The following is a 16,304-nucleotide window of genomic DNA, read 5'->3' on the forward strand; positions in this document are numbered from 1 at the left end:
GGAAGTCAATCTTTTGATAATAAATGAGAGGTAATATCGGCATAGGCCACGAAGGGCCTTGAAAGTGACGATAAGTAGCTTATGAGAGATGTGATAGAGAAGGGAGAGCCAGTGGAGACATGCAAAAATGGGGTGACATGATCAAAACATTGAACTATGGAAATGATGATTGCCCCTCTCTTGAATCCATTCAGAATAATGCTGCAGAGTTGCATTTGTCAAGGACAGAGAAAAAGGTGTTGCAGTAATTAAGACCCAAGATGACAAAAGACTGGATGAACATTTTAGCTATTTGGATGGATTGGAAAGTTTGTTGGAAAAAAATCTGCAAAATGTAGACATTGCTTGGAAGTGAGGACCTACAGAGAAGTCCAAGTCAAAGATGAGGTTTGGACTATGGACATGAGTGACAAGCATGATGGTTATGTTGTCCACAGTGACAGAAAAAGGACACAGTAGAAAAGGGAGGGAAAGGGGGAGATTAGGAGCTTTCTTTTAGCTATGTTGAGTTTGAGCAGACAGTTCAGCAGCCACAAGGAAGTGTCAAACATTATATTTTGGGTAGGAGAGAGGTCTAGAATAAAGAGGCAGACCTGTGAGTCACCTCAAAAAAGATGGAAGTTTAAATTGTGTTTGCAGATGAGATTACTCAGAGATAAGACTCAGCAGGAAAAGAGACGGGAACCAAGGACAGAGCCTTGTGAAATCCCCACAGAAGGCTGGGAGTCGATGAGGAGGATCGAAGAAGCAATCAGAGAGGTAGGATGAGAACCAGGAGAGGACAGAGTCACAGACGGCAAGCAGACAAGATTTAATAATTGACAGTGCTGCAGATCTGAGATGTCTGAATCGATAAAATTGTGCATTCTTTGGCATGTTGCTAAAAGAACATTGAGGGTTCACATTCCATAATTATTTGATGGCCCAGCACAGTTAACAACTAGTACTGATAGCTCAATTGTGGTCCAAAGCCAAATCTGTATTGTGGATCTTTTACAAAGAATGAGGACCCTGAAGTTCAGTTGTCTGGAGATAGTAGACACACATTTCCAGAAATGCAAATTTGCTTGTCAGTTTTTATTTCATGTACAATGTGGTTGGATTTATTTAAATTAATTTAACAGCTCCAAGTATTATATGCTTTGAAAGTTGTCTTGTCAGAAATAATATAAAAAAAGGAAACAAAACTGACACCCACAAAATTACTTGCAAAGTGCATCAGATACAAATGAAACCAACTTTTATTAAAATACTTTCAGCAAAGACATCTGCAAGCCATACAGTTTAGTTCTTTGCAGACTCAAAAATAGATTATATCTTTTTAAATACAGGCAGTCCCCGGGTTTCATGGATCCTACTTACATCGGATCCCTACTTACAAACGGGGTGAGGCAACCCCGCACTAGCCTCTTCCCCCCACCAGACCAGGGAGACGCAAAGCTAGCGCCCCCTCCTCCCCCCCCCCCCCCAGCAGACCAGGGAGACGCAGAGCGGCTTTTCTCAGCAGACACCTCAGCTTGAGAATAAAGGACTGAGGGAAGTGAGGTGTGGGAGAATAAAACTGAGCTCTGGAGAAATGTTTGGCTAGAGTTTCCCCTACAATATGTACCAGTTCCGACTTACATACAAATTCAACTTAAGAACAAACCTCCAGTCCCTATCTTGTACGTAACCCGGGGACTGCCTGTAAATTCATTTGGAGCTAGATTATTAACTGTAGCAGAATTAGTAAAACATACTATCTAAACAGAATTCTTTTAGTAGAGAAATCTATAATATCTAAACAAAATATTTTACATAGAAAAATACACTTGATATGGTGAAGAGTAACAGGAGGAAAATATATTCTGTTATTTACAAACAATGGTTCTTTAAATCTTTCTTTAAAAATAAATACTTCATGTTATTGCAACTTTTCTTTTACAAATTCTACTCATGTACAGTTTGGGATTTTGACAATATTAAAAGTTCTGGTACACAATGGAAATATATAATGTCACATTATTAAAAAAAGAGCACCTGAACCCAATTAGCTTAATTTTCTTGAATATGTACCATTTAGTGTTTGAATTTAAAAAGAAAAGACTCCACAGTGAATCTTCCAGGATTTTTGCTTTAAATGCAATGGGATTAAGGGCGGTGATTTAAGATTAAATCAAATGACAACAAACACATCTAATGCTAATTAAACGTAATAGCATCTAGGCAAAGATGTTGTTTTAATAAAACCAATCTGATATAGGCAAAGGTAAAGAAAATAACCTCTGTGTCTGTGGAAATTATTAGCTGCACGCCCATAATACTAATAACACTGCTATAGTACATGCCATTCTGCTACATTCTAAAAGGAAAGTTAGCCCAACTACACCACAAAATATCTGTTTAAGAGTGAATTCCTAACCGTCCAAGAGGTCTATATTTAGATATTTTTTGAGTGGATAGCAGGGAGATAGGGGAGAGGGAGATGGGAAAGGAAACAAGAGCAATCGTGCTCAACACGTGTAAGTTTTAAGTAAAGTCTATTTTAATTAGTACTTGTTTCTGAAACCTGTTTTTCAAAAGAAGTAAATAAAATGTTAAGACTCACATCATATGTCAAATAGAAATGACAAATGAGGATTTAGCAGTCAAACTCCACTTCTCCCAAAATTAACCCTTATCCATTTTTGCCTCGATAACATATGATTACAACTAGCTATGAGGTTTACAGATTGGGAGGAAATATCTGAGAATAGTTCAATACCAAAATATACTCCAAACAAAAATGAAATTTACAAATTTCAGAAGAGCCCTATGTGATTTAGGCCACATCTGCACTATGGAACACTATTAGCTATGGCGCTGTGGCTATGCAGGCACAATCCTGTAGCACAGATACAGTCTATAGCCACTGAAGGGATTTTTCTGTCTCTTGTTGGAACACCATCTCTTTGAGCAACACTAGCTAGGTTGATGGAAGTACCTTTCCATTGTCCTAGTTGCCTCTACGCCAGGGTAGGTCAGCATATCTATGGCACTCGGGATAATAAATATACGAAGTACAGCCCCAAATACTTGGCAAATGCTTTCAATCAAGCTACATTTGTGCTTTTGGCATGTTTTCCATTTGCATTTGAAAAAGGCATCCCACAAGGACAAGGGTGGATGGATAGCCACGTATGCAAATTTCCTGGAGGCTCATCTGCCACCTTCTTATACACATATATATGTGTATAAGAAAAACAAATTACTTATATAGCATGTCTCTATAAACACTCCCTACACACTCCTTCTATGAGCATTAGCTCAGTCTCCTCTCTCCTGTGCTTATACACAGATGAATATCATTCTTGCCTTACTACAGGGGGGGCTGGCAGACTTGTCAGGTCCCTCAGCAAGATCAGGGAGGTGGCCTCTTGCCCCTGGAAGGGGCAGGGCCTCGGGCAGAAAGGACAAGCCTGTGGTTAGCTTCCCCAGCCAACTCTTCAGTGATGCTCAGAGAACACTGGTTGGGGAATCCAGCAGCAATTAAAAGGGTCCGCTGCCACAGTGGCCAGGAGACCTGGGCCCTTTTAAATCACCAGGCCCCAGGGCATCTGCCCTTTCTCCCTCCCCTGTCAGCATGCCAGCCTTAATGCATTGGTTTTGAACGTACTTCAGTTAGCATTGCTTTTCTGAACCTTCAGTCCTAAAGCCTTTTAAATCCCCCTCGTCTCACCCTGATTGAGGCTTATACTGTTTGTGGTACCAGAAACCAAAAGGCTGACCCTGGTTGCGTATCCCTTTATGGCTATGTCTAGACTGCAGGCTTCTTTCGAAAGAGGCTCTTTCGAAAGCATCTTTCGAAAGAGCCTCTTTCGAAAGAGAGCGTCTAGACTGCACGGAGAAATTTCGAAAAAGCGGCTTGCTTTTTCGAAAGAAAGCATCCAGTGAGTCTGGATGCTCTCTTTCGAAGAAGCCCTATTTACATTGAAGAACGCCTTCTTTTGAAAGAGGAACTTTCGAAAGAAGGTGTTCTTCCTCGTAAATTGAGGTTTACCGCCATCGAAAGAAAAGCTGCGTTCTTTCGAATTAATTTCGAAAGAACACGGCTTGAGTCTGGACGCAGGGGAAGTTTTTTCGAAAAAAGGCTACTTTTTTCGAAAAAACCACTGAGTCTGGACACAGCCTATGTGTATACACAAATTCTGCTTCATTGGAGCAAAATGTCTTTCTGATAATTGGACGTTTTTAGAGGGCAATCTGGTAGCCACCAGGCTACAATTTGCATATATATTTAACAGAAGAAAATCTGAAAACTTGTGACAAAACTAGCAGGACTGCAGTAGACCATCCCTTCAGGGCTTTCTGCATTGACAATTCACAGAAAAAGCAGGGAGTTTGTATTGTTTTGACAGCAATTACTCTATTTTTTGTTTTTTAGTTACTCTACAGTCTCTCTCCAACTGAACTTAGGAGAGGCATGAAAAATATATATGAAATGTAATGTCAGAACACTAAAATACTACTCCCATCTTCCACATTTCTGGTCTCAAAGAGAACAACCACCTTTTGATTACACAAGGAATGTCACACATAATGCCTCTGACATGGATAGGCAGGCTTTCTTTATGCCAGGCACTAAAGAACAGTGTTGTATAAAAATATTTGTACTGAACCTCAAGTTCTGGGCTCAAGGGGTGATGCATTTGTTATCACACTCATTCAATTTGGGTGAACCTGGGCTGAAGTTGGCAAACCTTCCCACACCCACTAAACTAACTGATGTTGTACCTCCAGCAACAAGTTCTGGTACCCCGTCAGCTCATCTATGGTGGGAAGGGAGGTATTTGCTTGAAAAGAGGATGGTAGTTTGTGGATTCCCCTTGGAAGTATGGTTTTCTGCAGTCCTACTAATATATGCTATGGTATATCACCAAGAGGATGGTGGTATCAACAAAGCAATACAGAAAACCTCTTTTCAGAAAGATTTTTTTAAACCCCTCTTAGTTTTTTCAACCTCTATCAAACATGGGAAAATATTTAACAACTCATTCCAGCTGATGAATCATAAGAGGCTTTCTTTGTCCCTAAAATTTCAAAGGACAATAGAGTGCAAAAAGATAATATAAAAGTTAAAAATGCTTAAGTTCATGAGCTATGAATACTAAAGAAGAGAATGGGAAATGAAAGAAGAGTATGGCAAACTCTGACTTCAGTGTTAATGAACCATTAATCATGCTAAGACATTGAAGTATTTTATGGATTGTCTAGAAAATAAACAGTTACGAGCTAAGTAAACAAAGGAGGTGTTGGCTGCTGATGATCCAAATTGGAAAATGTCAATATCTTCTTTGATCTTTATACAATTCCTGTGGTTTTGTGAATAGTTGCTTATGGCTAGTATTTATCCAAATGCAATGGAATGTGTTCACTGCATACCAAAGAAGGTAAAAGTACAGCAGTACATACTTAATCCTTCTGGAAGTGTGTCATTCCCCCCCCCCCCCCCATAATTACTATAACATTTCACAAAAGACTCACAAAAATCCTCTTACCGTAAACGTTTTTAATAACACTATCATCCAAAGAACAGACTACAATCCCATTTTGGTTGACAGAAGCTGTTTAATCACATATACCCACATTTTGGGGGTATTGGGTAGCAGACTGAGTAGAGCACAGGAATGTCACATTTTGACAAATCCAGACTGGATTTTTGAGTGCATCAGTTTTGTTTGTTTCAGTTTAGTAAGCATCACAAATACCACGACATATCACAATATATAATATAATATTCTGTCATCTGTTACACTGATATAACCTCAGTGAAGATAGAGGGGATTGTTAATCTTTAAGGGGGGACATAATTGGGCCCCAATAGTTTGGAGCAAGTGATAGTTTCTGATTAGCAGAGGCCTGCAACTGAGATGGTATGGCACCTTACAGCTGAAAAAAATTGGCAGATCAACCAAGGGAAATTTGAACTGCAATTATTTAACTACACTTTGCTAAAGGGTTTGATTAAATGGAAATTCTTAAAAGAAAGCCATCATCAATCACAAGCATATCACAAATAGCTATAAATCTAAAGGCTTGTCTTATGGTTCAATAATTCTAAGAGATGAGCAACAAAAACACATACATAGACTGGATGTTGCTCACTATCTGTAGGACTGAGCAGGAAACGGTTTTCCCATCCAATGAGAATTTTTGACTTTCAGAAATGTTTCTGGTCTTGTATGAAAAAAATCAAAATGTCAAAAATGTTCATGAACTGAAAATCTGAAACAGTTTTTTGTTTGTCAGTTGAAATGTTTTGGTTTAGTTTTGACTTTTTTTTTCTTTAAAAATAATTTTTTGAGTGTAAATTTATTCAATGTGTTTTGTTTCTCAAAAAGTTGTTTAAACTTAAATATCAAAACTTTTTGATTTAGCAATGTGGGATGCTTTGACAGTATCAAAGCATTACACTGGCCGCTTGAATTTCCGCAAAAGCGCTGACTTCCTACTGTAAGAAATCAGTGCTTCTTGCGGAAATACTATGCTGCTCCCAATCAGGCAAAAGTCCTTTTGTGCAAAACTTTTGCGCAAAAGGGCCAATGTAGACAGCTCAGATTTGTTTTCCGCAAAAAAGCCCCCATCATGAAAATGTCGATCGGGGCTTTTTTTTTTTGCGGAAAAGCACGTCTAGATTGACACTGACGCATTTCCACAAAAAGTGCTTTTGCGGAAAAGCGTCCGTGCCAATCTAGACACTCTTTTCCGAAAATGCTTTTAATGGAAAACTTTTCCATTAAAAGCATTTCCGGAAAATCATGCCAGTCTAGACGTAGCCCAAGGCTATGTCTACAGTGCAGGCTTTTTGCACAAGAACTGTTTTGAGTTCTTGCTCAAGAGTGTCCATGGCAGTGAGGACGCTCTTGTGCAAGAGATCTGCTTTTGCTCAAGAGCGTCCATGGCAGTGAGGATGCTCCCTTGGGCAAGAAAGCTCTGATGGCCATTTTAGCCATAGGGGTTTTTTGCACAAGAAACCCCCGTTGCCCGTCCACACAGCCTCCTTGAGCAAGAGCTCTTGCGCAAGAGGGCTTATTCCTCGTGGGGAAAGGAATAACTCTCACATAAGAAGTCCTCTGTTCCGACACCTTACTGTAAACTTACTTGCGCAAGAATGCATGTGCAGTGTAGATGTTCTGCAAGTTTTTGCGCAAGAACAACTGTTCTTGTGGAAAAAGCCTGCAGTGTAGACGTAGCCCAACTGTTTCACAAACACTTTCAGTTTTGATGCACTGACATTTTTTGAAACCCCCCTTCAACTCCTAGCTGTGCTAGTTATACACGTGTAATATGAAGTCTAAAAAACAACTGTCTCACAAGTTTCCACCATTCTGAAATATTCTGCTGTGTGCAACATTTTCACTATAGTTAAAACCAGGAAGGACAAAAGAATTGCTGGGACCTTGGGCAAGATGGGGCAGAGGTAAAGTGAGGGAGAAAGGGGTGAGACCTCAGGTGGAAGGGGCAGGTCTGGCGCTAGCCTCTCCCCACCAGATTTTCAGCACCATCTGGGGCTCTGGCAGCTACTCAAAGAGTCCAGGGCTCTGGCCACTGCTGCTTCAATAGCATTGGAGGCAGCCAGGAGCCCTGGGCCCTTTTAAATCACTGGGTCCCAGGGCAGTTGTTCCCTTTGCTCCTTCCATTGGTGGGCATCCTTAAAACTGGAAATACCACTGTAACTGATACTCTCTTTTCAAGCCAATAGAAATCAAGTAAATATAACCGTGGCAGTGTTTCTTTTCTACACAGTCTCATGTCAGGGAGTTGTAGGGATAGCCATGGCCCAGAGTACTCCCCGATAGTGTAATTCAAATACAGCTGTGTTGTCAGTCTACAGGTTACTGAGGGCCAGAATGCAAATAGTCTTGGGCCGCTGCCTCACAAATCCCAAGGCTGCAGTAGCTTTGGGAGACCCTACAGAGGAAGGAAAACTCTTGACCTATAAATGGACACAGTGAGAGGGTCTTCATGGGTGCAGCTACATAGCAGGGCTTAACTCGAAACAAGTTACGTAAACTGAGTTACACCAATTGCGTTGCTTATTTTGAAATAGCTTATTTTGAGTTTTGGTGCCATCTACACAGCATTTATTTTGAAATAGAGCATTCTTCCTCCAACTTCCCTTACTCCTCATAAAATGAGCGTTACAGGAGTTGGAGTAAAAAGTCCTCCAGCTTGACAGTATTTCGACATTATGTCAAAATAACTGCTGGCTGAGAAGATAATGCTAGTTATTTTGAAATAATGTTGCTTTGTAGACATAGCCCATGAATGGACTGGCATAGAGATATCCTCCCCCAGAACTCCTTACCATGGGTTTTTCCTGTAGGTAGCAATGATCTGGGCCCACAGCTTTGTGCACCCTAGGAAAGCTACTCGCATGCAGAAGTGCTTACAAGATCAGGCCTCCTAAAATGGTTTCATTCTACCATTCATTAGATTTTTGATGATACATTTGAGGTGATAGAATCTAATCAGAAATATCTCAGAATCCCCTTTCCCAGAAGTTTTAAAGAATATGTTAGTCAAACACCTCTCAGAGATGGTCGAGGGATACTTAATTCTTCCTCAGCATGAGAGGGGACGGACTAGATGATCTCTTGCCGTCCCTTCCAGTCTTATAGTCTATGGAATTTTGAATTGTTATTGCAAAAAATAAAGCTGGCCAAAAATGAAACCTTATTGTTTTGATCCTCTCTCCAATTAGGTTCTTTAAGTGATTAAAAACAATTTTTAAAATTCAAGTTTTATTATGGGATGAAAACACTGAGAGGCATTTGTAAATCTGAAGTAAATACTGTACATCTGTATTGTAGGTAAATAAAATATTCATCTTCTATCAAGATTTTTAAAGTAATACAAATGCCATTATATTTAATTTTGTTGACTAATTTATTACATTATGTTCTATGAAACACTATCACTATTAGCCTGAGTTTTAAAAATAATTAATTATAGGTCTACAATACAAGCTAGGGAGTGTAATTTGTAACTCACACAGACACACAGACACCTTTGTGCTAGCTCTCATGTGAGTAAGCAGGCTAAAAATATCCGTGTGGCCACAGAAATATGGGCCTCAGTGGCACAAGCCAGCTGTCTTGGGTACACACAGAACTGAATGCCCCAGGTATGTATCTGAGGCATCTAGCCTGGTCTGCCACTGCTCAGGCTACCACAGTTATGTTATAATTTTTGGGCTGCTACACCTTGGATGACAAGTAGCACTAGTATGTGTATGTGAGCAGGGAATCCCAATACTAGCTCAGAGTATAGACACAGCCTAAAAACAAAATGCTCAGGGCAAATATTCATTTAGTTTGAACACTAATCCTGAACTATAGATGTGCAGAAGAGGATAAAATAATTGATTTACTGTGTTTTATGTAAGAGTCTAAAAGTAATGGTTAAAAACATCAAAGAATTTAATAGATTTTAAGGTCAGAAGGGACAAATAGATCATGTAGTCTAATGTCCTAATGTAGCACAGGCCACATCCATTTACTGCTCTATAGAGCCATACAACATGTGTGTGATTAAAGCACACCTTCCAGAAAGGCACCTGAGGTTTACCTGATGTCATCAAGAAAGGGAGGAAACACCAATTCCCTTGGTAAATTGTCCCACTGATAAACCACTCTCATTCTTAGTAATTCAAATTGTGTTTCTAATCTAACTTCCAGCCATTGGTTCTAATTCTGTCTTTGCTAGACCAGAGAGTCCTTTAGTTTCTGGTATTTTTGCCTTTTAAAAACTACTTATGGACTGTAATCTAGTCACCTCATTCTTTATATTTGCTATTTATATGCAAATGAATAGAATTTTCTCCAAAACAAAGATAACAAAGAGAAGTCCTAAGACTAAAGACCTAAAGCCCATTAATAGACACTCAAAAATTCTTCAGAAAGTAAAGGAAGTGAGATCCACAGAAAAACTGGACTACATCCATCCATCCATCAAAAAAAAAAAATCATGTTGCTTCAAAGATGGATGAAGACTATAAGATGTTGATCTTTCATGGGTGTCGAAGTAGTGATGCAAAAATGGGATTTTCCAAAGCACTTTGCCTCAGTCCCTTGCGGATTGTTGAAAATCTCCTTACTTTATGCACCCATTTTTTAAAATATTGGCCTAAGTGATGAAGCAAAATGCAGGGCTAATCAAAATGGAATGGCATTACTAACTGAGCAAACAGGCAAGTACAATCTTTCATTGTGCTTGGCATTCATGGGGTATGGAAAGACATTTAGAGCCGAGAAAGAAATTGCCATGAGTTTATTGGAAAACCAGGATAGGAAGAGCTATATGAATCACATGGGCAACAGAATGGTGCCCCTCATGTTTTAACTGGGAACCAGCCAGAGATACGATAGCTATTCAGAACCCACGTAGAGGCAATTTTTAAGTGCTTGGCTATGACAAGAGAAACATCAATTATGAAGAAAGAGTGAAGCAAACAAGCATATGGTCTTATTCCTGATGAAAGCAGTGGTCCATCTAATCAAGCATTCTTTCTCCTGCAGTCATCAGTATTAATGTTTTGAGAGAGGAAAAACTCCACACCCAAAACAATCTATTAACTTGGCTAGTTGAAATGTTATGGCATTAGGGAAAAAAATAATTTTCGTAGGACCAAAATCATGAGACTTAACTTTGGTACCACTATTCTAGACTGTACAGCTGCAAATTACATGAAAGACAATAAGAAGTCCTGTGGCACATTAAAGACTAACAAATTTATTTGGGCATAAGCTTTTGTGGGTAAAAAACATCTTCGTCAGATACAGCTGTATACACATCAACCAACAAAAATATTTCCATTGATAAAAACAGAAATTTACAGATAAGTGAAGTAAGAAAAAATGCTGCTTGAAACTTATTAGTCCGATTTAAGGATATTTACTTTGTATAGTTTAATATCCAACGTTGACATTTTGTGTTATTAATGGTTATAAAGCTTTGACTTTTGAAATACAATGTTTAGACTCATTCAGTAACTACTGTCTCATCTTTGTATCCCCCAATTTCCTGTAAAAATAAAAATTTAAATAATACTTAAAAGAGAAATATTATTAATTAAAATAATAAAAATCGAATTATATAATATAGATAGAATATATATTAATCATTAATAAAAAATTTTCTAGAACAACTTCATTAAGGTCAACAGGTGTCACGGCATTTGTGGCTATTTCCAGCAGTCTTACCAGCATGCTGTTTAGCTGGCCATTTCCATTCATTTAGCGTAAGGCTTATAACAGCCATGATGTCTTGAGTAGGGGAATGGAGCAAATAAACTAGAGGCTCTTTTCCATTTAATCTAGTAATAATCCTGATAGTACTAAATGGGTGGAAGTTTGAAACAATCTCCTTCTTCCAGGAAAAAAATCATCACAGTTGAAACTGGGTGAGAAAGTGTTTTTGCATTCCATGAGAAATTCTGAGACTGAAAAAAAATTTCTCCATGAATTGGGACATAGTCAAAAATCTAAAAATAATTTCATGAACTAATCATTAGAAAAAATTCAGATGGCACCAACTGAAAGGTTCAATTTACATAATTTTAAACGTTAATTTTAATTTGACTTTTTAATATTTTAAAGTATATATTAATGACTATTTCTAACCCCATAAAGTCATTTTGAGCCCACAATTTAAACATTTCATTTAAAAATGTTGAAATAGGAAATTGACAATATTAAAACTTATTACAATTTTTTTCAAACCAGGAGATGTTGAAAGCATTCTTTTCCCTAGAAGATTTCCTGTTTTGTGAATTTGCATTTTCTGATTAAAAATATTTTGTCAGAAAATTCCCATCCAACTCTCATTGCAACAATTTTTTGGAAGGTACAGACCAATACTCAATAAAGTAGTTTGATTAAAGACTCATCAAAATTGTCTATCCTACTGTTGTTCTTTAATTTTTGGCTTGTATGAGCATTATTGCTTATGTTGTGTATTGTTAATGATGAATGCCAAAGTAGATGAACGTCATCTATCTTTGTGTTTGAGTTGATGGAAGACAGAAAATGCTGATCTTTGGAATTTACTTTCCTTCAGTTAGAAAAATAGTAAAGGTTGGATTTCCCTGGTCTGGCACCCGACTGGTCCCAAATGAGGGAATTTGCTGACCCAGAGGAGGCCCCCTGCCAGCAGCCTCCCATCTGTCCCTACTGTTGGCTCTGCTTCTGGCCCTGGCCGTACTGCAGCTGGGCTCAGGCATGGGCCATTTCCACCAGGCTCAGGCTCTGTCACCAGTCTGAGCAGGGCTCCATGTCCCCAGAGATCCTACATACTGCTGTCTGGACCCAGTTGGGGCTCCTGGCTGCCAGACTCTGCTCCCCGCCACTAGGGTTCTTTGGTCCAGCAACATCTGTCTCTCACCACGGATATTACCAGACCAGAGATTCCCGGATTTCAGAGTTTCAACCAGCACCACCATATTGCTAGCACTTAAACATTCTTGCAAATTTCAATGCTAATTGGGGAATACTACTTCACCCCGCAATCTATTTACTTCCACTGATCTATTTTTTATTTGTTTTCATTTGTAGCATGTTCATACACATCAGATCTATCTACAGCAGATACAAATGCCAAAACATATAGTGCTATCTTAATTCCCTTAACTTTCTTTGTATCAGAATGAGATACAATAACTATTTAAGGAATCTGAAAGTTCAGAACTCTCCAAATGAGAAACATAAATAGGGGTTCTACGACTATTGTTTCCTTTAATAAATATGCAGCCATCTTATCATCCTTGCCTAAGGTTTTGTACCAATTCTTATAACATCTCATTTGCTACGCAGATAACCCAATATATTTCTTTTATGTGTATCCTTTGACTATCATGCCAAGAGATTAATACCTTCCTTACTATGGGCATGTCTACACAGCAGGGCTAAACTCCAAATAAGTAACGCAACTTAAGCTACGTTAATTGCATAGCTTAAGTCAAAATAACTTATTTTGACTTTGGGCACATCTACACAGCACTTATTTCGAAATAGAACACTCTTCTCCCAACATGCTTTACTCCTCATACAAGGAGATTTACAGAAGTTGGAGTAAGAAGCCTGTTATTTTGAATTTATTTTGAAATAATAAATTGCTATGTAGATGCTCAATAGGTTATTTTGGAATAACATTCATTATTCAGAAATAATGCTGCTGTGTAGACATACTCTATATGTCCTATACTTTTTGCATCATCAATATTTCATTTGTATTGGCCATATATTGTAATGATTCTAGTAGACAGGAGGTTTTTATGGTTTAGTTATTGTGGAAAGTTTTCTTTGTAAGTTCCCTACAGTTTCTTGTTTAGTTGTAGTTTGTTAGTCTATAACAAAAGTTCTATCTATTTTTAATCGTCAGTGTTTTTGTTCTACCTCTTTTTTCTGCTGCAATGATCTCTACTTCTAGGAAACTGATTCTGTGATATAACGAGTGCCTGAAAGTACCAGTGGAGCTCAGAACACTCAGTAGTTTAAGAGTTCAGGCCCTAAATGACTCTTCACACAGAGTGGTTATATTGTGACAAGATGATGGCAAGATTCTCTTACTATCCCTTCAAATTCTACCAGCGTACATGTTTGTGTTAGACACACAGATATAAATATACAGGGAGACAATAGCAGGCTGTACAATATATTTTACAGTGAGGTGCTTACTGTTAAAGAATAGGAGCTTCAATAGAATTGAAAGTCAGAAATGTAGCAGTACATATATGATTTTATGGAGATGTTTTATGCACTATAGTTAGATGAATGGTGAATAAATTATCTTATGACATTGATAATTTAAGTTAAAAATCTTCTGTCCTTTATCTCTTTGCATCAGACAACATGAAGAACATGTAAGAAACATCAAGTCAAAACCATAAAAATAATTTGCTAGTTAGATCATCTACATATTATAAGAACATAATCTGACGCTATTTCTCTCTCCACATGGGCAAAATATTTGTTTCAATGTATATGGCATAGATGAAATTTTCTATAAAAATAATTGTAATAAAATACAGAATACATTAATTATAATAAACTTGCATCAGTTTTAGCAAAGATTAATTTAATACTTATTTAGACTATCAAAATTATTTAGAATCAGTATTTCCCCCAATTTATAGTGAGGTCTGAAAACTTATGATAGAATAGCTTCTCATGAGTTGAACTGTACCTCTGTGTTGATCTACTTGAAGCTAAAGTGAGCAATATATAGATTGCTAGCTGTTACTTAATTCAACATCCAAAATCCTGATTTTATCTTTTCCACATTAGTGGACTATGCATAGAGTACTTGAAATAACTATTTAGAAAAGAACTGCACTTTAAGCTCTGTAAGCAAGAGTTATATAAAACCCTTCATAACTCCCTGTAAACAGCTTCTTTGTGTTCCCTCAACTGAATGAGCAAACTCTTTATAAGGGACTGAAAAGCTTTTAGTAGATTGTCTCAGAAAGAGATGAGAAAAGCAGAACTCCATAACATTAACATAAGGTACTCCCTGGGGAATTGGCATATTAAAGCATCATGCACGGTATTAAGTCACACTGTCAATATAATCATGTGTCTTCTTTCAGTTAGTGGTCACACTGGCTTCCTTCTGACGTAGTTTTTCTTTCTGTTGTTTAAGAAAAAAAAGAGCTTTATTATCATTCTTTTCTCTAGTTTTCCATCTGTTCTCAAATTGCAACAAGCATGTGGTCTAGAACTGAGTAGCAGCAAATCAGCCATAGTAGAGTGAAGCCTTTTTTTCCTCCAGAAAATTAACTCCTGGAGTGCCATACCATAAATCTCAAACTATGCCGCAGTTTGTCATTTCCTGCAAAGATTTCTTTCAACACACAATACTTAACTACTAGACTCCATAAATGCCTTTCTATGAATTTAACTAGCTCTATATGTCTTTAAGGACTCAGTCATTTAAATACAGACAAAAACAATTCTTCAAAGATCAATGCCGCTGCAGAAAGCTGGAAATGTATCAAAATAGTATATACACAATGTATGCTTTTAATAGCTTCTTCCACTCTGCTTTTAAAGTTGACCCATAAATCTGCATACATGATAATCTTTACTGAAAAGCATGCCCAAAACTTTAACAAGCATTTTTAGAAAACAAATACAGAACATCAGCAGAAAATGGCCCATTTATATATATATATTTAACAAATCTCCATATATGGGAGCTAATCATAGAATCCCAGAATCCTAGAACTGGAAGGGACTTCGAGAGGTCATCGAATCCAGTCTCCTGCCCTCATGGGAGGACCAAGCACGGTCTAGATGATCCCTGACAGGTGTCCACAACCCCCCTAGGCAATTTATTCCAGTGATCCCTCTCCTGTCTCCCATTTCCAGCCTCTGACAAACAGAGGCTAGGGACACCATTCCTTCCCATCCGGGATAATTGATGGATCTAACTTCCATGGATTTGTTTAGTTCTTTTTTGAACCCTGTTCAAGTCCTGGTCTTCACAACAACCCCTCCACAAGCTGACTGTACACTACCCCTTACTTTGTTTCCTAGATATGGATTGAGCTACCTAACAGTACATCACCCATATTTTAGATTTTTGTCTTTAGTTTTGTTAGTATGCTCATGTTAATAGTTTGGCTTTTCATGTAGAATCAGAGGACTGGATGGCACCCTGAGAGTTCATTCAGTCCAGTGTCCTGCACTGATGGTAGTAGTAAGTATTATATAGGTCAGTGGTCTCCAACCTTTTTACACCCAAGATCACTTTTTAAATGTCAGGGCAAGCCAGGATCTATCCCATCCCTTCCCTGAGTCTCCACCCCTTTCCCGAGGCCCTGTGCTCTCCAAACTTTTCTGCAGACTACCCGTTGCTAATGGAAACTCACCATTAATTACATAATTACACCTGAGCCATGTGGCTAGCACTGCAAGTGAGGAGAATGGTTTAATTTAAATTATTAAACATATTAAGCATTTTAACTTTCTTATGTTAGTTGATCAAACTTCATTTTAAATAAAGTAAAACGTTATGTCCAACACAAAAGGTTGGAATGTTTTCTTTATTTATCGCAGAGGTGGGGAACCTTTTTTGGGTTGGGGGCCACTGACCAACAGAAAAATCAGCTGGGGACCATACAAGTGAGAAGCAAAAAAATTCCTCCCCAAACCCGGAACCCACACTGATGTGGCCCCCAACTGAGACACCTCAACCCTCTGGTGCCCCAGCCCCTACAGGGTGAGGGGAAGGGGCAAAGAAGACTGAGGTTCAGGGCTTCCCATAGGCCAGATTTACTTTTCTGG

The 16,304-nt window shown here is 38.3% G+C and overlaps 1 protein-coding gene across 5 annotated transcripts in view; it reads right to left on the reverse strand.

Moving 5' to 3' along the window:
- Positions 1–5,457: 5,457 nt before the first annotated feature.
- The window catches only part of FMN1 (formin 1), a 382,661-nt gene continuing 371,814 nt past the window's right edge, over positions 5,458–16,304 (reverse strand). For all 5 annotated transcript variants that reach the window (XM_025189464.2, XM_075927043.1, XM_075927044.1 and 2 more), the window contains one exon: positions 5,458–14,646. In XM_025189464.2, the coding sequence (XP_025045249.2) occupies positions 14,602–14,646 (45 nt within the window). In that variant the 3' untranslated portion in view covers positions 5,458–14,601. The remainder of the gene's footprint in view (positions 14,647–16,304) is intronic.

This window comes from Pelodiscus sinensis, chromosome 4, assembly GCF_049634645.1.
Source record: "Pelodiscus sinensis isolate JC-2024 chromosome 4, ASM4963464v1, whole genome shotgun sequence".
In the NCBI taxonomy this organism is placed as follows: domain Eukaryota; kingdom Metazoa; phylum Chordata; order Testudines; family Trionychidae; genus Pelodiscus; species Pelodiscus sinensis.